This window comes from Corylus avellana, chromosome 3 (assembly GCF_965113065.1).
Source record: "Corylus avellana chromosome 3, dhCorAvel1.hap1.2, whole genome shotgun sequence".
In the NCBI taxonomy this organism is placed as follows: domain Eukaryota; kingdom Viridiplantae; phylum Streptophyta; class Magnoliopsida; order Fagales; family Betulaceae; genus Corylus; species Corylus avellana.
Genome location: NC_142492.1, coordinates 23819479 through 23840526, shown reverse-complemented (window position 1 = coordinate 23840526; position 21048 = coordinate 23819479). Strand labels below are relative to the sequence as shown.

General features: G+C 34.7%; 1 protein-coding gene and 2 pseudogenes across 1 annotated transcript; all 3 read right to left on the bottom strand.

Annotated features, from left to right (window-relative positions):
• Positions 1-2444: 2444 nt before the first annotated feature.
• LOC132175705 (uncharacterized) lies at positions 2445-4117 on the bottom strand. The gene is made up of 6 exons (XM_088514429.1): positions 4073-4117; positions 3729-3980; positions 3534-3626; positions 3358-3459; positions 2859-3271; positions 2445-2754 (listed from the first exon to the last, which is right to left on the bottom strand). Exons 1-6 carry the CDS (start codon positions 4115-4117, stop codon positions 2706-2708), a joined length of 954 nt encoding a protein of 317 aa, XP_088370555.1. The 3' UTR covers positions 2445-2705.
• Positions 4118-5844: 1727 nt separating this feature from the next.
• LOC148586972 (uncharacterized) lies at positions 5845-8536 on the bottom strand (annotated as a pseudogene).
• A 1734-nt stretch (positions 8537-10270) lies between these two features.
• LOC148586971 (putative invertase inhibitor pseudogene) lies at positions 10271-15059 on the bottom strand (annotated as a pseudogene).
• Positions 15060-21048: the final 5989 nt, after the last annotated feature.

Below are 21048 nucleotides of genomic sequence, written 5' to 3'. Positions count from 1 at the left end.
CTGGTATTAATCCGCCACTGATGATCAATAGCGGCAACATTTCGGGTCGCCGCTATTGATGGGTCAATAGCGGCGACTTTTAGTCGCCGCTAATGACTTTTTTTGTTGCCGCAAAAAAAGCTTGAAATGGGCCGAGTGTCGCCGCTGATGATGGTCAATAGCGGCGACAAAAATGTCGCCGCTATTGACAGTCAATAGAGGCGACCATCTGGGTGGCTGCTATTGACTATCAATAGCGGCCACCTTCTAGGTCGCTGCTATTGATAATCAATAGCGGCAACGTTATAGGTCGCTGCTATTGACTATCAATAGCGGCGACCTAGATGTCGCCGCTACTGACTATCAATAGCGGCAACCTAGATGTCGCCGCTACTTAGTATCAATAGCGGCGACCTGGTAGGTCGCCGCTATTGATAGTCAGTAGCGGCGACATCTAGGTCGCCGCTATTGATAATCGTAAAAAAATAAAAAAATCATTAGCGGCGACATTGAGGTCGCCGCTAATGATATTTAAAAAAAAAAAAAAGAAAAAAAAAAAAAAAGAAAAAAAAAAGGACCTGCTTATAATAGATGTTATTATATAACAGTTATGAGAATTACATCAAGCCTATTTATAGTCAAATCGCTCGAGATAACTAAAGTTAATTGGTGCAAGCATTGCATATATATGAAAGGACAAGTGGATTCAAGGATTCACTTCTTATCATGAAACAAAAAGTGAAAAGAGGGAAACAACAACACAAAATAATGACATGTTGGGGACGTCCGGACAATAAGGTTATAATCAAAAGTAAACTCATGCCAAGTCAATCAAACTAAACCACCCAATCCAAGGCTTGCCTTTGAATTGTGGACCCTAAGAGCAACAAACCTTACATATATTGAAGGGTTTGAGTCCTCACCTATGAGCACAAACTATGTCCAAAAAATAATAAAGGACTTCATCTCATCAAGCAAAGGAATAATAGGTAAACCATTAAAACAAGTTGGTGCAAGCATTGCATATGGAAGGACAAGTGGATTCAAGGATTCACTTCTTATCATGAAACAAAAAGTGAAAGAGGGAAACAACAACACAAAATAATGACATGTTGGGGACGTCCGGACAATAAGGTTATAATCAAAAGTAAACTCATGCCAAGTCAATCAAACTAAACCACCCAATCCAAGGCTTGCCTTTGAATTGTGGACCCTAAGAGCAAAAAACCTTACATATATTGAAGGGTTTGAGTCTTCACCTATGAGCACAAACTATGTCCAAAAAATAATAAAGGACTTCATCTCATCAAGCAAAGGAATAATAGGTAAACCATTAAAACAAGTTGGTGCAAGCATTGCATATGGAATGACAAGTGGATTCAAGGATTCACTTCTTATCATGAAACAAAAAATGAAAAGAGGGAAACAACAACACAAAATAATGACATGTTGGGGACGTCCGGACAATAAGGTTATAATCAAAAGTAAACTCATGCCAAGTCAATCAAACTAAACCACCCAATCCAAGGCTTGCCTTTGAATTGTGGACCCTAAGAGCAACAAACCTTACATATATTGAAGGGTTTGAGTCCTCACCTATGAGCACAAACTATGTCCAAAAAATAATAAAGGACTTCATCTCATCAAGCAAAGGAATAACACTATCTTTTATTCAAATGCTTCTAGTATTTGCTATTTACATGCTTGCAAATTCTTATAAAAAGAAGAGCACTCACATAACGGTGGAACAAACAAATGTTGAAAATAAAATTCACCAAAAAACAGACAAAATTTTTTAAAAAAACCATCCAAATGAGACCTTCTTGGGGTGTCAAACTAATTGTTAGATCTAACTACAAACTGGGTATAGCTCACTGATCTGAAACAAACATTCATATGAACAAACTAAAAAAAAAAATAAAAAAAAGAATTAACTAAGACTAAAAGCAATTCTTTTTTCCTGAAACAAATAACGTAAGACAAGAAAAGATCGTCGGCCTTAATTACCACAATCAAATACAAACATAAGCTTATATGATTAATGAGGTCACAAACGCAAACCAACAAACAAATATAATCAAAAACCAAACACTCCAATTCACATTCTACTCATCCTTATAACTCCATGCAAGCCTCCCGCTCGCTACATTTCACAGTACTTCCACCAACAAGTGAGTGACAATAGGTTTGAAATAACTTACCATCAATTGAGTCCTTTAGTGCAACAATTTCTTGCCTATCTTTCTCTCCAGCCATTCTACATACACTAAAAAAAAAAAATAGTGTTATATACTTGTATTAAATGGAATTAACTTCCCACCAACAAGTGAATGACAATGGGATTGAAATATCTTACCCATTGTTATTTGAGTCCTTTAGCGCCACAACTCCTTGCACATCTTCCACTCATGTCATCCTGTATACACTTAAAAATGAAATCTTGTTATATAATATTACTCTCTTGCATTGTTTACTCAACTTGATAAACATGTCAAGAGAGGTTCACTAACTCAAAGTTCTTAAACAAAAAAACTGTTTGAAGTTCTTACCTTCTAACACAAACCAAATTTGTTATAATCTTTGTAATTTTAAAACTTCTTCAACAAAGTACAACTAAAGCACCCTCCAAGTTCTTAAACATTCAAACTATTTAAAGTTCTTACCCTATAATACAAATCTTAATAATATTAAAACAAAGTCTTAAACTAAATACAACAAAAACTCTTTCAAATGTTGCTTCCGCTTGCTTGAGATCCATAAGAGCTCCCTCCAATCCTAGGAATAATAGAATTCATATCATAATCAATGATCTTTCTAACAATTACTTGATATGTGTGCGAAATAAAAAAATAAAAAAGTTATAGGCAAGATTCTTTTACCCTCCTATATGTTTTAGCAGCATTTCCATTTGTGCTTGCATAGCAGCTTGAGATGCTTTTGACTCCTTAATTTGGGCCTGAAATGCTGCCTCCATAGCAGCTTGTGATGCTTTTGACTCCTTAATTTCGGCCTGAAATGTTGCCTCCATAGCAATTTGTGATGCTTTTGACTCCCTAATTTCGGCCTGAAATGATGCCTCCATAGCAGCTAGTTTCTCTTCGGTTTCTAGCTGTTTAGCCAAGCATTCATCATGGTTTTGTTGGTTGCATGAGGAATTTGACTTGGTAGGTTTGGCACCACAACCTTTTCCTCTGACATGTCCTGAGCGGTGTCCACCTAGCACCTTTAAGAAAATGTCTTCTTGGCTGGCATTAGTGTTGTCGGAGTTTGCTGCTATTGATTCCATTTCATTCTGCACAATCCATATAAACCTCAACTAAATAAGCCATGCAAGTTCATTAGACATATTCATCATGAGTACCCATTTCATTCACTTACATATTTACTCTCAGCGTACTCACTCACAAATATCCCATCCTTGTTAGTGTGCGTGTCCTTGTATATTTCTATCGGATTGGGTGCGGCATTAGTTTTCTTTGCCTGCACATAATACACATAATTAACTGTTACACTGAAGAACATTACTATAAAAGCCTAACACTATATATTCTTACCTTCTTGTGAATGATATTGACGAACGTCGTGCTGCCAGCGGTATGATTTGTTTCCATCTTTGCTCTGTTTTTCTTATTTCGCTCAGATTTTTTCTACAAAAATTCAATCAAAAAACATATTAATTTCATTTTTTATAGCTGAATACAAATCTTAGAAATAATAATTGACTATCTATTTGAATAAGATGTGTTTACCTTCCATATATCAACTTCGAATGAATCACATATAGCAGGCCATTGTTCCGGAGAAATACCAGTTGGAACATTGGCCCTCGCCTCAGCTTGAACATTGGCCACTGCTACTAAATCATCGCTATCCACATTTTTGAAATAAATTTGGTAGTTCTTGAGGTGCAATGCGGAGCGTTTCCTATTATAGGCCTTACCTAGTTGATGCTTTAAGGCATCCTTGTGCTTCTGTAGCTCCGGATCCAAAACAAACTTACCCTGAGACATAGTAATTACGAAAACAATGGTCAAAAGTTTGTCACATTATTTGTAGCAAGTGACATAATACACATACACAATGAGATTTATACCTTCACTCGTTCTTCCAATCTTTTCACCATTTCATCTGGGACCATGGTCCAACTCTGATAATGGAGGTCGCAATGATCAAGGACAATCTTAGAAATTATCCTCGACCACGCCCCGGAATTGTCGCCCACAGGTACGAGATACTCATCCTTGAATTCCAAATTGAGCGGACCATCTTTATCTATCATATCATTAACCTTGGAATTCTTGTTCTGACCCCTTGGCCGTCTAACAGACGTGCTAGCTATTAATCAACATATGAAAACGTAGTTAGTTGTATCTGGAAAAGAAGTTCGCACAATGTATGCAACAAACTAATAGGAAAAAGATTTTATATTCACTTACAGCTTGCAGTGGGTGCAACTCCCGATGAGGGTATGTCATTAGACCGCTCATGGGAAGAATGGCTATGGCCCTCCGCCGAATCGAGGGTCACCGGTGATAGCATGTCCATATCATCATCAACATCAACAAGAGTCGGCCTATCACGATCCTCAACATGACACAGGCCTCGGCCTTGACCTCGGAGTTGACCACGACCTTGGACTCGGCCACGCCCTTGGCTTTGCCCTATCACCATTTGTAGTTGTTCTGATAGATCTGCAAACAACACAAAATAAATATGGATCAGTCATATAACCATAATATTGCATGCTATATGGTTTGGACAAAAAAAATTATTCATATACTTAATTTAGTTAATTGCACATAAGTGGTCAATATGTAGAAAAATAAAAACTAAAAATAAAATATGAGTAGCAACACATCATACAATTTGTTAATCCAATTCCAACTTGATCATTCTGTATCATTGTTGCTTGAGGATGACTGTTCGTGTTCAGAGTTCTCTGTGTGCTCAGATTCTGTGTCATAGTTGCTACTTAACTCTTCTTCACTATCAGAGTTAGTATTGTGCTCCTCAATCGAAGGGTTATCGTCAATGAACATGCTTGCATCAAGTTGCACATATAATTCGTCAATAGGTATTGTCGAATCATCTCTACGTAACATAGTAGAGTTTTCAACAATTGCAATATTACCCCCAACACATTCATTTTCCTGGTATACCTCATTGTTGGTTCCTTGGTCACCATTCTCATTATCTTCCCCTACCACTGTTGGATTATAGTATGTGTTTCTATTGGTCAGCGTCTGTGCTACTTTCCAACTGCCACCAAATTTAGGATCACTCAAGTAAAACACTTGCGCAGCTTGGCATGCTAATATGAACGGGTCGGACTCATACCATTTACGAGAGGTATTCACAATTGTAAAACCTTGTTCCTTTCTTATTCCCCGCGTATTACTCCCAGTGTCCCACCAATTGCACTCAAACAGATACACCCGATTTCGGCCAGGGTAACATAACTCAAAAATGCTCTTCAACTCACCATAGTACTCATTGTCTGACGTGTTGTACCCACCTTTCACAACAATACCACTACTCTGGGTAGTACGAGTTTCTGCACATTCTTTTGTGTGGAACCTAACCCCATTCACAATGCAACCTCTATACGATCTAACTTGACGATCAGGCCCGAGTGAAAGATGATATAATTGTTCTGGGACATTTTCTGCATTACGCCCACCACTGTATATATTATCTCGAAACCAGCGCTCAAATGTGGCCTCATGCTTCTTCTCAATGTCATGGCCACCTTCCCGTTCGATCATCTGATAGTGTTCACTGCGTAGAAAAGTGTATGTCGTTAGTAATCATCTAGTGTCATGATTAAACAAAAGAGAATCGGATAAGGAACCCACAATTATACACTTACTGCAAGTATGAAGCTGTTTCCTTACAATTGCTAAGTACATACCATCGAGCCCTCGCAAAAATGTTCTCATCAAGTGTCATATATTTTGCCGCACCCAATGGTCGAACTCGCTGAAAGAACACATCGAGGCCTTGTTCCGTTTCTTCCATACAGCCGTCAGCATTTCACTCTTCACGGCTCCATCTTGTCTCAATCCCACGAAGATACATGGAGCAAAACGTCAAACACTCATCAACTAAATAAGCCTCAGCAATTGAAGCCTCTGGTCGCGCTTTGTTTCGCACCTTCCTCTTATGTTTACCAAGTGTCCTTTCCATTGGATACATCCAACGGTTTTGTACCGGTCCCCCAAGCTCAGCCTCTCGAGGTAAGTGAACCGCTAGATGGACCATAACATCAAAAAATGCTGGTGTAAATATTTGTTCCATCTTGCATAGAATCACAACAATGTCGACCTTCATTTGCTTCAAGATATCTACTTTTAATGTCGAAGCACATAACTGCGTAAAAAAATTACTCATCTCAATCAATGTTTTTTCTATTTCAGGCGTTAATTTTCCACGGATCGCAACAGGAAGTAAGCGCTGTAAGAAAACATGACAATCATGGCTTTTCATTCCCGATATCCTGCCAGGAAGCTTGTTCACACATCGACCAATGTTAGACGCATACCCATCAGGAAATTTTACACATTTCAGCCACTCACATAACTGGTTCTTCTCATCTCTTGTCAAAGTGTACGCCGCAACTGGCATCTTGGTGGTTGCACCATTTGTCTGCAAGTGCAATTCTTTACGTATACCCATCTCACGTAAATCTCTTCGTGCGTTGGCTGTGTCCTTTGTCTTCCCAGGAATATTCATCAATGTACCCAAGATACTATCACATATGTTCTTCTCAATGTGCATGACATCTAAATTGTGTCGTAATTTCAATGTTGACCAATAAGGCAACTTAAAGAAAATACTTTTCTTCCTCCAATTCGACACATTTATATCACCACCACTTGTGCGATGCTTTCTCTTGTTCCCAATATGTTTCCCAAACTGCACATGTTCAACATGTATTAGTTGTTGCAACAGTTGATCTCTGGACATTTCTTCAGGTTCCAATCTATGCTCCTCTGTACCATCGAACAATTCTCTTTCTTGTCGCCACACATGGTCTTGAGGAAGCCACCTACGATGACACATGTAACACTCTTTAGACCCATACTTCAACCTATAAGACATTGTATCCTTGTTACATACCGAACATGCTAGTTTTCCCTTCGTAGAATAACCAGACAAGTTTCCATACGCAGGAAAATCGTTTATGGTCCATAGTAACGCTGCATGCAACTGAAATGTCTCTTTAGTCAAAGAATCGTAAGTGGTTACACCTTCATTCCATAATTCATGCAAATCATCAACCAAAGGCCGCAAATACACATCAATGTCGTTTCCAGGTGCAGTGCGACCAGGGATAATTAAGGACAATATCATATTTGGATCCTTCATACACATCCATGGAGGTAAATTGTACGGCATTAATACTACTGGCCATATGCTATATGTGGTACTCATATTACCAAATGGGTTGAAACCATCACTTGCCAAACCAAGTCGCACGTTGCGGGAATCACGAGCAAACCATTCATGTTCTTTATCAAACTCTTTCCATGCAAGACCATCGGCTGGGTGTCCTAGAGTGTTGCCGTCATCTTTTCGTTCATCTTTGTGCCACCTCATATTTTTGGCCATATCTTTCGACATGAACAATCGTTGCAACCTCGGTTTTATTGGGAAATACCGCAAGACCTTTTGAGGAATTTTCTTGCCGCTACCCTTAACACAACGCCATCTTGAAGTGTTGCATGTTGGGCATTGTACTTTATCAGCATGTTCCTTCCAAAAAAGCACACAATCATTCTGGCATGCATGTATAGACTCATAACCAAAACTCAAGTCCCGGCAATATCGCTTTGCTGCTCGGTAGGAGCATGGCAAAGTCTCTCCATCAGGAAGGGCCTCCTTTATCAACTTAATAATCATATTGAATGCCTTGTTACTTATGTTGCAAATCGTCTTTATATTAAGCATCTTCAAAATAAAAGCTACTTTTGTAAATTTATCACAGCCTGGATAAAGTTCACCCATGCCATCTTCCCATAATCGACCAAAACCAGTTCTATGTTCGTGATTGTCAGTTGTTGGACCCCGACTAGTAGAGGATTCACCTATGTTGGCTTCCAAAAATGTCCCCATTTGAACATCGCCTAACAATTCTTGGATCTCATCAACCTCCTCTATCCTCGCATTTGTATTAGTGTGTAAGTTAGCAGTCACATTTATATTACACGGATCTTCTTCCCCATGAAATATCCATCAAGTGTATGTGCGATCAATTTCATGTAGATACAAGTGACTCTCCACCAATTCAATATGATGAAAATATCGATTTGCACAATCACGACATGGACACCTCATAATACCATTTACATCCACACATGGACGCGCCATTGTAAAGAATTCTTCAAGTCCTTTTAGATATCGATCTGAACATCGAATAGGTTCTTGCATCCAACTCTTATCCATCTCAATGTCACTATCACAAGTTACTCTTTCCCTACATTTAATCACAAGCGTGTTTAGAGAAGATAAACGTTACCTCTATAATATGAAACTATTCAACTTGGAACTATTTACCAACATCTAAGATACATAAGGGTTATGACATTAAATCATTGGATGTCATCTTGTGCAAGAAACTGACATCTTTTATTTGTAGTTGTAAAAGATGTCATCTTCTTTCATGCGTGACATATATATAATTTGCAGTTTATGGAATGGTTTGATATTAAAGGACAAAGCCCATATAAAACGGATATTTGTAATTTTATAATTACAAATGGTTTCATTCTATAAATTTTACCTCTGTCTTCATTGAGGCTTGAAAAAGATGTTAGTTTCTGCAATGAAACTGACATCTTTGTGGCGTTGATCACCATACACGTTTACATGTTTTAATTTTTAATTTTTTTTTTTTGACCTTTTTATAATCTACCTTTTCATCCATTTTGCTCAAACTTTTATTCTATAAATATATCCACCTAATCCATACGGAATATCTGATAATTATGCTTTGTCTCATTAAAGTCATTTGCTTTAAATGCTTACTGATATCATTGAATGTCACATCACCCCCATCCAAATCCAAAAGCCTCGTTTGTTTCAATACTAATATAAAGAGAATGGATCTTAATCAAACCTATTTTTTTTGAAATTGAAGCCAAGAATGGTGATAAATTCAAATTAAGTTGTTCATAAATTCAAATCCTCCTTTCAATATTAATTAACCTAAGTTGATATATTGTTTCAGCTTGAACAACAGGCAAATCAATGCAACACATGTACAAGTTAGAAAAAGTGTTTGGACTTATTCTGTAGCAAAGGATTAATTTAGTGACAAAGCAACCAGTATATTTAATTAATTAATGAAAGGGATAAAGTAATTAACTTAAAAATTAAAAAGAAAAAAGAAAGAAAGGTATAAAGCGATAAACATGTACAGAGTTCTTTTGCCTCGATATATAGTCATGATTATTTTGTACAGTAATTATATAATAATTTAACACAAAGCTGAACTATGATAATATAATTTAACAACTATAGTACTATTAATAGAAATAAAACTGAAATAGGAGGGGGCCGGTGGGGATCCTTACAAACACCTAAAACAATATTAGAAATAAATGAAAAATGAATAAAATATAATCCGGTCTCATAGTAGCTTGACCAAAAGGCTAAGGAGATGTCGTCTTGATAGCAATACAAAACACATTACAAACTATCTAGCAATAAAATAATCTTTCAGTCAATTGATTTTTTTTTTTTTTTAATGAATAGGAACTTTATTAGCACCCAAACACATTACAAACTATCCAGCAAACGCTGAACAACAAAGATACAACCAACAATATCAAGAAACAAAAATCAAACACTAATAAACACAGACACACAAAATAAGAATATTTTATATAGTCCTTTAATATTTTGAAATTTAAAATAAGATGAATCCCAGATTATCATTGTATAGTCCTTTAATATTTTGAAATTTAGTCATCTGTTTTCAGATGACTAAATTTAGTCCTTTAATATAGTCATCTGGAATTTGCTGATTGCAAATATTTTAGTAATTTAGTAAATATTTTCAAATACAGATCGACGATTATTAATTTAGTCCTTTAATATAGTCATCTGGAATTTGCTGATTGCAAATATTTTTTTAGCATAGCAGTTTTTATAAAGGAATTTGCGAAAATAATCCTGATTTTGTAGACTTCGAGTAGAACAACAGACTGGAAAGTCGGGTCCTATAGCATACTGCTAAGAATAGATCATGTGAAGCTGTTCAGAAGCATTTCCAGGAGTGGTGAACCAACTAATTGGAATACTTTGCCATCAAACAGCAGAGGTTCTTATTTGCAACAACCTTCCCGAGTAGTAAAATTCCCACATTTGAAAAAGGGAAATCTACCTCAAATCTACAAATTCCATCAAAATCACAACTTGGAATGTAAAACTAAGACAAACCCACATAATAAAACCAACCAATAACACCCAATAACCCCCACCAAGAACCAGCTACAGACAAACTACACAAACAAAAATCACAAGGAAACAGCACTTGAATTTGCAGAATCCCACTAAATTTTCCAGCAAAACTGCCCCAAATCTACCAGTAGATTTAAGAGAACCACGCATATGCCTTCAAAAACCAAGTCCAAAACCCATCAAAAACCTAAAACCACTCCATTAACATATACCCACTTTCTAATAATGACCAAAATCTAATCCCACAGGCCACAGCCCCAAAAGAAATCCCCCTACCAGACACCTAAATTAGGTCAACCCCTCTAATCTTCTGCCCCCAAAAACCACCCAGCTGTTCACAGACAAACCCAAAAAGTTGCTAAAAATTTTCCACCCTTAAACCCACCAAGAAGATTCCCAAATTCAAACCCTCAAGAAACACAAGGCATCAAGATTCAAAGCCACTCATTACCATTAAAGAAAAAGGATTCAGATGACTATATTTGCAATCAGCAAATATTTTCAGATGACTATATTTGGTAATAATCGTCGATCTGTTTTCAGATGAATCCCAGATTATCATTGTATAGTCCTTTAATATTTTGAAATTTAAAATAAGAATCAAATGAACCTGCATCATTTTTGAAGAACAACAAAAGTAGTGATCAAACTCCTAAAGAAAAAGTGAATGTTGTCCGGGAGGCAAGCATTTAGGAGAAACTCATACCGGAGAGAGGTACGCCGGAGAGAGATCGAGCTACCGGAGAGAATTGAGTGCGCCGGAGAGAGAGCTGCCGGAGAGAGTTGAGTGCGCCGGAAAGAGAGCTGCCGGAGAGAGAGAAACGTTCGCCGGAGAGAGAGAGAGAGAGAGAGAGTGAGAGTGAGAGAGTACTGATGGGGAGGTCTGAAAAATGAAAAATACAGCTGAAAATAAAACAGAGCTTTCTAAAAACAGAGCTGATCGATGAGGGATTTTGATCCAAAAAAAAAAAAAAAAAATAAAAAAATAAAACATGTCTGAAAATTTAAGAAATCGCGCCAATATAAATAGCTGGCGCCAATTTTTTATGCGCACTCATTAGCGGCGACCTTAGTCGCCGCTAATGAGCTCAATTATTTTTTTTATTTTTTTATTTTTTTAAATTATACTTACAATTTTGGGTAAAGTCCATGTACCCCCCTCAAACTACCACCCAATTGACAATGTCCCCCCCCAAACTTTTAATTGTAACAATGTCCCTTCTAAACTACCAAAACATTGACAATGTCCCCCCCAAAGCTAGCAATAAGACAAAAATGCCCCTATAGATTTCTCAATAAGACAAAAATATCTCTATAAATTTTTTAAAAAAAAAATTGATTTTTTTTAAAAACGAAAATTTTAATTTAAAAATAATATTTAACTATTTTTTAATTTAGTTTTAAAAAACAAAAAATTTCATTTTATTAAGCGAAAATTTTATTTTTTTAAACATAAATTTTTATTTAAATAAAATTATAGAACAAGAATAAAATAAAATAAAAAAACGAAAATTTTCAATATTTATAAAAATAAAAAAATCAAAATCAAAATTTTTAAAATTTTTTTCTTATAAAATTGATTTTAAAAAAAAAAAATTGGCCAAGTTTGGATTTTTTTTTGTTAGTTTTAGATTTTTTCTAAAAGTTTTAGTATTTTTGTTTATATTTTACTATAGGTAATTTCGTCATTGGGGGGAACATTGACAATTTTTGGTAGTTTGGGGGGGACATTGTCACAATTGAAAGTTTAGGGGGGACATTGTCAATTGAATGATAGTTTAAGGGGGTTATGTGGACTTTCTCCTACAATTTTTTAATTTTTATTTATTTATTTATTTAGAGTTTTTTTAAAAAAAATTTCTCTTGTAATATGTTTTTATTATTATAATATTAACTAAAAATTTCCGTTTAATAAATTTTTATGATAAAGATCATTAAGTTGATATTTATCTTATAATTAATTATAAAATAATACAAAATTCAAAAAGAATATAAAATCAATATAACTAAGGCACTAAGATAATGTAAAAAGTTTACAGTTCAATTGAGTATTCGATTGAACCTTTAATTGTATCCAGTTTGATCTATCAATTGATTATATCACAATCAATCAAACTAATTCATTAAGATCGATCGGATGTTTGATCGAATATTTAATCATATCACGATCAATCGAACTAATTCATTAAGAGTGATCGGATGCTTGATCGATCATTTGATCATATCACGATCAATATAATTAATTTAGTAGGATCGATCGGATGTTTAATCGATAATTTGATCCTATCATGATCAATTGAATTAATTCAGTAGGATCGATCGGACATTTGATTCTATCTCGATCAATCGAACTAATTCATTATGATCAATCAGATGTTTGACCGAACATTTGATCCTATCACGATCAATCGAACTAATTCATTATGATCGATCGTTTGATCCTATCACGATCAATTGAACTAATTCATTATGATCGATCGGAGGATTCGATCAAATGTTTGATCCTATCACGATCAATCGAACTAATTCATTAGGATCAATCGGATGTTCGATCAATCATTTGTTCTTATCACGATCAATCGAACTAATTCACTAGGATCGATTGGATGCTTGATCAAACATTTGATCCCATCACGATCAATCGAACTAATTCATAGGATCGATGTTTGATTGATCATTTGATCATATCACGATCAATTAAACTAATTCACCTGGATCGATCGGATGTTTGATCAATCATTTGATCCTATCACGATCAATCGAATTAATTCACCAAGATCGGTCAATTGTTCGATCAAACGTTTAAATAAGAATAAGAAATAGAAAACTTCAATAATAATTAATAGGAGAATTTGTTTTCTTTAAAAGAAAAAAATAAATATTGATTTTTTATATAAAATAAGAATAGAAAAATAGAAAAAATTCACCAATAATTAATATAAAAGAAATAATGACATATTATCGGAGGATTCGAGGTGAATTTTTGGTAAATAATTTTTTCTATTATATATGTAGGATCAATAGCATCGCCCCAATATTTATATATATATATATATATATATTTTTTATTTTTATTTTTTGTGGTGTCAATAGCGGCCATCCCTATAGTCGCCGCTATTGAGGGGTCATTAGCGGCCACTAAAAATGTCGCCGCTAATGACCCATTAATAGCGGCAACTTTTGGGTTGCCGCTAATTAATTTAAATTACTTTTTCCCGTGTCAATAGCGGCCATTCCTATAGTCGCCGCTATTGAGGAGTCATTAGCGGCCACTAAAAACGTCGCTGCTAATGACCCATTAATAGCGGCAACTTTTGGGTCGCCGCTAATTAATTGAAATTACTTTTTCCCGTGTCAATAGCGGCCATTCCTATAGTCGCCGCTATTGAGGAGTCATTAGCGGCCACTAAAAACGTCGCCGCTAATGACCCATTAATAGCGGCAACTTTTGGGTCGCCGCTAATTAATTGAAATTACTTTTTCCCGTGTCAATAGCGGCCATTCCTATAGTCGCCGCTATTGAGGAGTCATTAGCGGCCACTAAAAACGTCGCCGCTAATGACCCATTAATAGCGGCAACTTTTGGGTCGCCGCTAATTAATTGAAATTACTTTTTCCCGTGTCAATAGCGGCAACTTTTTTAGTCGCCGTTACTGACCCATTAATAGCGGCGACTTTTGGGTCGCCGCTAATTAATTTTAATTACTTTTTTCCTCTGTCAATAGCGGCAACTGTAGAGTCGCCGCTAATGACCACTTATTAGCGGCGACTGTTCAGGGTCGCCGCTGTTGACTCTCATCAGCGGCGACCCTAACGTCGCCGCTGTTTGGTGTATTATTAGCGGCGATAAGGGTGGCCGCTATTGTTGTTTAATAGCGGCGACCCCGCAGAGTCGCCGCTAATGATGCTTAATAGCGGCGACTTCTAGTCGCCGCTATTGTTGTTGCTGCTAAATAAATTTTTTTTTGGTTTTTAGTGTCGACTATTAGCGGCGACTCACATGTCGCCGCTATTAATGGATCATTAGCGGCAACTAAAAAAAGTCGCCGGTAATGACCCCTCAATAGCGGCGACTTTTGGGTCGCCGCTATTTGTTTGGTCGCTAAAGACCATATTGCTTGTAGTGTCTGGTTATCCTTTGTCAGAGGAGACACTTGACCTTTCCTCTCCTTGAACCCATCTTGGCAAGTGATTGATGCATCCATGGCAGAGCTCACCTCTATATTAGCTGTGGCGAAATCTCTAGACTTCAAAGCTTTCGTGGCATCTTTCAAAGAAGAGACAGCATCCATATAAAGTTGAAAGCAGTCGTTTAGGCAACTCTTGGCCTACATGTCGAAGCTTTGGCCCTTCAAAAGCTTTGAAATCTTTGAACCAATTTTTGTTGCATTGGATATGCTTAACCCAATTGAGATAGCCACTAGCTTTTCAAAGCTTGCGTTTTGGCTCTTTAGATTGGCTCCAAGGGTTGCTAAGCAAAGCTTGTAGCTCAAATTTGGGTCGCTCTTTGCTGCTTCTTGGCAAGAAGGAAGGATTATAGTACTACTCCTGCCCTCCAAACATTGGAAGAGCAAGAGAAAAGAAATAATTATGCAAATTGAAGACAAGGGATTCATGGGTTTTTTTCTTTCTTGTTATTCTTCTCTTTGATCGATGAGTTATTTGAGAAATTAATGGGTAAGAATGAGACTTTATAGGAAGGATTGGTGTTGTGATCACATCATATTGAATCAAATTTTGAAGAAATTGGGCATAATTCGGTACATCAAACATGTTTGTACCTTTTATTTTTTTTTGTTCTGATATGGCTTTTGGGCACGTAATTAAATAATGTGGCCTCTTGAAGGTATACAAGAGTTGCCAAAAATTAGGCCGGCTTTCACTGGGGCCTGGGGCAAGTGTTAGGTAAGTGTTGGTCCATTTCTTTTTCTTCTGATTTTAATGGGAAAACACTCATGAGAAAACAAAAAAAATATTTGAATTGAAAATGTTTCGCAATTGCGATTGAAGTAACATCCTACGTGCATTCTCCCAATTGTGTCAAGGTCAACATTTCATTTAGAATTTTGATCTGATACAATTTTGTTAAAAATATCTTTAAAGGTAATAATTAGTGTCATCAAACTAAGGAATTGACATTTATTTTGGGATTAAAAAGAACAATTTAATGGGGGAAAAAAATGAAGTTGATGGTATGGACCAATTGTATATATTGTATAATAATTAAGAAGTATGAATTTGTTTTCTATCTATGAATAAACGAACAATACCATTAATTATATCTCTAAGGGGTAGCTCAATCGATTGTAAACCACGCCTCATGAAGCAGAGGTCACTAGTTCGAATTTTCTCCTCTCCCTTCCCTTATGTGAGCATGTCAAAAAAAAAAAAAAACTATTAATTATGAGTATAAATCTTTACATTTATTCTCTAAAGAAATAATTGATTGAGGTCTTGTCCATGTAAGTGTTTAGCCTTTAATTAGGCAAGGGTTCTTAGAATATATGATATGGCCACCGCTGATGGTGGCCGCCTTGACGAATGGGATGCTAATGAAAAAGATAAAGTATAAAATTTTGTTTTTGTATGTAGCCATTTCAAATGGAATGTCATATGAATTAAAAATTTCCTTAGTAAATTTCAAAATATTATGAATGATGACTTTATACCATTATTAATTTACCCTATGAATTAAAAATGTCCTTAGTAAATTTCAGAATATTATGAATGATAACTTTGTACCATTTACCAACTTTTCAGTCGTTTATATAGATATTGTGTTGATATTAACCGATTCAATCGACCAACATTGGAAATATTTAGAAAAAATATTGATCAAATAATAAAACAAAACTGTCTAGTTGTTTCTACAACCAAAATAAATTATTTCATGATAAAGTCAAATTTCTCGGTCACAATATTTATCAAGGATCCAGTACACCTATTAATAGAGTATTTCAATTTGCAGATTAATTATAAATTTTCAGTTGAAATAAAAGATAAAAAATCACTTACAAAGATTTGATTAATTTATTATTTCACTGATCGGTAGCTCTAATATATATATATATATATATATATATATATATATATATGAGAATAACTTCTATATGATATTTGCACAAACTAAGGCATTTGTGCCTTCTAATAAGAAGGCGACACATCAATGTGGAACACTATAACAAAAATATGGTGTTTTACCTAATCTTTTTTCTATAATACTTAAAACAAAACACCTTATAGAATAACTTTTTCATATTTTTCTCCAAACCACCCCAGCCACCAACCTGCAACCGGAGACACCGTTGAAGACAACGCACAATGCCAACCGGTACAGAGAAAGCACCGGCAGCAGAGAAAAAATTTCTCTGCTGCCAGTGTGTGTGTGAGAGAGAAAGGGAGATCAGGGAGACTCTCTCAGCAGCAACAGAGAAAAAAAAATTTCTCAATTGCCGCTAGTGAGAGAGGGGCGCCGGAGAGAGGGAGGATGAGCTTGGTTCTTACCCGGTGTTTTCTGTAAATGAAGTATCCGTCATCTCTGGCTTTCTCTGTATCGGCCGGCGTCGTGCAACGTCTCCGGCGGCGTCTCCGGTAGTGTCTCCGACGGCAGGTTGGTGGCTATAGTGATTTTGAAGAAAAATATGAAAAGGTTATTCTATAAGGTATTTTGTTTTAGGTATTCTAGAAAAAAAAGATTAGGTGGAACACTATATTTTTGTTATAGTGTTCAACATTGATGTGTTGCCTTCTTATTGGATGGCACAAAGGCCTTGGTTTGTGCCAAGACCCTATAGAAATTATTCTCCATATATATATATATATATATATATGAGTACAGCAATATTCCAGTTGTGTGCAGTCTCTGCTACGTACAGACACGTCACAAACCTACCAACAAGTGTCTTCTCCATTTCAACGTGGCTTCACTATGTGAACCAAGAGTGTAATTTTACAACGTAATTAATGTTTCTCGCATTTTTTTAAGTTTGTGCAGGCAATAATATAATATAATTTCCAAAAATATTAGAACAGAGACATTAACACACGTATACACAGAGAAGAAGAAGAAAGCTAGAGATCAGCCACGTCGGCGGCGAACATGGATGCTCACGACAAGATGAGAGCCAGAGACGTGAACAAGGTGGCCCGGGGTGAGCAAGCTCCCAGGCCTGCTCATGAATATGGCACCGTCTCTCCACCCCCTTACCACCCTACCAACAATAACAACGACACAAAAAGCAAGGACACGACCAAAGAAGACGACGAGGTCTTCTTTATTTATTTCATTTGTTTACTTATATTGATTATTGTACTGACTGCTATACAAGAAGGAAAAAATTAGCACTTAGATCAGAGTTTTTTTTTAATTTTTTTAAATATTGAGGACTCATTTTTATTTTCATATCGCATCGATCGGTTGTGGAAATTAATGACATTTATAGTTAGTTTATAAGAGAGGGAAAGCCTTAGCTCTTAAATTAGCTTTTTGGGGTGAGAGATCTCAAGACCACCTAACACTAGTATCGGAGTCCATGTTAAACTAACAAATCTTAGCTCACAGGAGAAATGAGTTATCTCCACTCTGACTTAGAGCCCGATATGTGAGGAAGATTGTTGGGTTAATCCACATTGGATCGGTTATGGAATGGGCTGGTGGTCGATCACTTTTATTAAATGATCAGAGAAAGCCTTACTTCACTTAAAACCACCCAACACCCAACATATATTGTTAAATCACTACTTATTCCAAAAACTTAAGCTTATAAGAAGAGAAAAATTTAATCACTTAATCATTAGTTTTAACACTTTCCATCACGTATGGGCTCAAACTCCCTTTTAATAAGTGAGGCTCAACACATGGAATATTTAATTTAAATGGTGAATTAACTGAGTCAAGGTTCAATCTTATAACATTTGGCTTTGATACCATGTTAAATCACCACTTATCCTAAAATGGTGATTTGATGGAGTTAAGGTTTGATCCCAAGACTTTTAACTTTGATACCATGTTAAATTATCAATTGTCCCAAAAGCTTAAGATAATAAAAAGAGATAAATTTAATCACTTAACCATTATTTTAACACATATATCATCCAATTATATATGATAATCATGGACGAAATCCAAATTTCTCATATATATATATAGTAATGCTATAAGTCTTCTTAGAGTCATCCAAATGTAATGTGTCTTTTAAAATTACCAATAGATCAAAAGTCAAAAAATCACATATCAAATTCAACAGTGATTTTAAAAGGTACATCACATTTGAGATGACTTTAGGAAGACTTATAGCATTATATATATATATATATATATATATATATATATATATATATATATATATATATATATGAAAATGCCCTTGAGTGCGGGAAGTTTGCAGGCTATTACCGATCGTTGTGTCCAGTTGAATGGGTACAAAATCTTCAATTTGTAATTAACCATATTTCTCTTGTTTCTCATTGAATTTATGTACGTTGAATTCTTATGGTTTGATTGTGGCTGTCAAGCGTAAGACTAAAGAATAATTCTTATTTGTGCAGATTCAAGCGTGGAATGATCAGAGAGCCAAGGGAATTTTTCCTGGACCAATTTAGGGAGAAACTTGTGGGTAAACGTTAACCTCAGCGCACGTTAATTCATGACTTTTCTTATTAATTACGTACTTAAATAATGATAAAAAAAAGAGTTTTTTTGGTTGTTAATTTGTTTTAGAAAGTGTGTTAGTGGTGGACTACGTCTGAAAATTCTTTTTGTTTAACTAGTATTTTTCTGTGAGTTTTCCATGTTTGAGAAAGCTAGAAAAAGGGTTCTTAAAATACTGTTCTTAGGGAACAGGCTATAAAGATTTCACCAAACATACCATAATTCCTATAACGAAAAATGCACATGCACATAAAAGATCTCTTCTTTTTTTTGCTATAGCATCTTAGAGCAAATGTTTCTAGATGTTGGATAAGTTTATTAATTGGTTATTTGACAGCATAGAAAGATACTTTTCAACACAATCCGTCGCAGCATTGTGATTATCATTTATCCTTTTCGTCATACTTAAATAAATCCATGGAATATACTTAGATCAATGGAATATTATCTTTGTCTTATATATCAACACCATTTAACTTGAATGGCAAGTTTACAAAAAAAAAAAAAAAAAAACTTGAATGGCAAACTCCAATAATTATAATACAACATTCGACACAGGAGTCTAAGACCAACTAAAATAGTTGTTCAGGTGATTTTATCAATTAGGGCATTTTGCTAAAAGAATAAAAATTATATGGTGTGAAGGGTTATATTATTTTTTTGGTATTTAAACTTAAATACTTAATTTATATCATGACAACAAGACCTGATATAATTTAAGTTCTGATGGAACCTAAACTTTTTAGATTTTGAGAAAACCTAAAAACTAATTTTCAAACTCAAGGTTTGAGATTAATTTTCTGATATTTTTTATTAAAATATAATCTTTTAAATAGAAACATTATAACGACTTAGACTTGAAGTATAACTCTTATACACTCACTTTGAGATAAGCCCGTAGATAACTAATGCAATATTGACTTTAAAATAATTAGGAAAAATGCTAAAGGCCCAACTATTTTGTCCAACTTGAGACCAACTTTTACCTTATTTTTTAATTTAAAAAAAAAAAAAAAAAGTTTATTTAAGAAACTTTTTTTCATTTTTTAATTTAAAAAATTAAAAAAGTTTATGAAAAAAAAAGTCATTATCATGAAGAAAAATAAAATTGTTATTTTTTTAAAAAAAAATACTAAAAATAAAAGAAGGACCAAAATAAAAATGATTGCTTCAAAAAAAAATTTAATTTTTAATTTTGTTATTTTTTTAAATTAAAAAATATGAAAAAAGTTGGCCCCCAAGTTGGGGCTGTATTCCTCAAATAAATAACTAGATAATTGAAATATAAATAGAGGCATGTTTATCTCTAATCTAAAAATACTAATAACAAAACTAATTTAAATTAATTTTAAATGAAATTTAATTCATATTAAATATAAGTCTACTATAATATAATGTCTATTTTATCACTATGTTACTTCCGATTATGAAAATTAATTCCACATTGATGAATTGTAAATATATGTGTGCTAAATCCTACATGAATTATATACAAGGTGAAACTAAATTAATTAATTGTAAATATTATGTAAATTAGCTTATAAAAATTAATATAAATAATGGGTGCTAATGTGCACCAAACTTATTTGGGTTCTCTTCCAAATTTGGACTCAATCTTGGGTATCATACAAGTGGATTTGGAGTAATCAAAATACGTTATAAACCAAAAATTAGAAATTAAATTTGTTTGGGCTTTGTTTTAGTGAGTTGTATTAAGCTACGGTTGGGTTGTTGGTTGGGCTACTTAATCTTGATTTTCTTTTTTAATGGAATTTAAAGGAATTTTCACAGGGATCCGGCTAAGTTAAATTATTATACAATTTGATTTTAATTTTAGGGTTGAATTTCCGTAAGAATACATTGTAACTATCATAAGAATAATAAAAATAAAGAAAGAATAAAAAATAAATTCAAATGAAGTAAATATATATTTAGAAAGTTAGATGTGTGGTGTT

Bases quoted from the DNA above. Each gene is read 5' to 3' on its own strand.
- LOC132175705 (XM_088514429.1), bottom strand. From the start codon at position 4,117: ATGGTCCCAGATGAAATGGTGAAAAGATTGGAAGAACGAGTGAAG. The intron at 3,981-4,072 runs GTATAAATCTCA...ACTATGTCTCAG, and splicing joins GATTGGAAGAACGAGTGAAG to GGTAAGTTTGTTTTGGATCC. The intron at 3,460-3,533 runs GTAAGAATATAT...TATTATGTGCAG, and splicing joins TCAATATCATTCACAAGAAG to GCAAAGAAAACTAATGCCGC.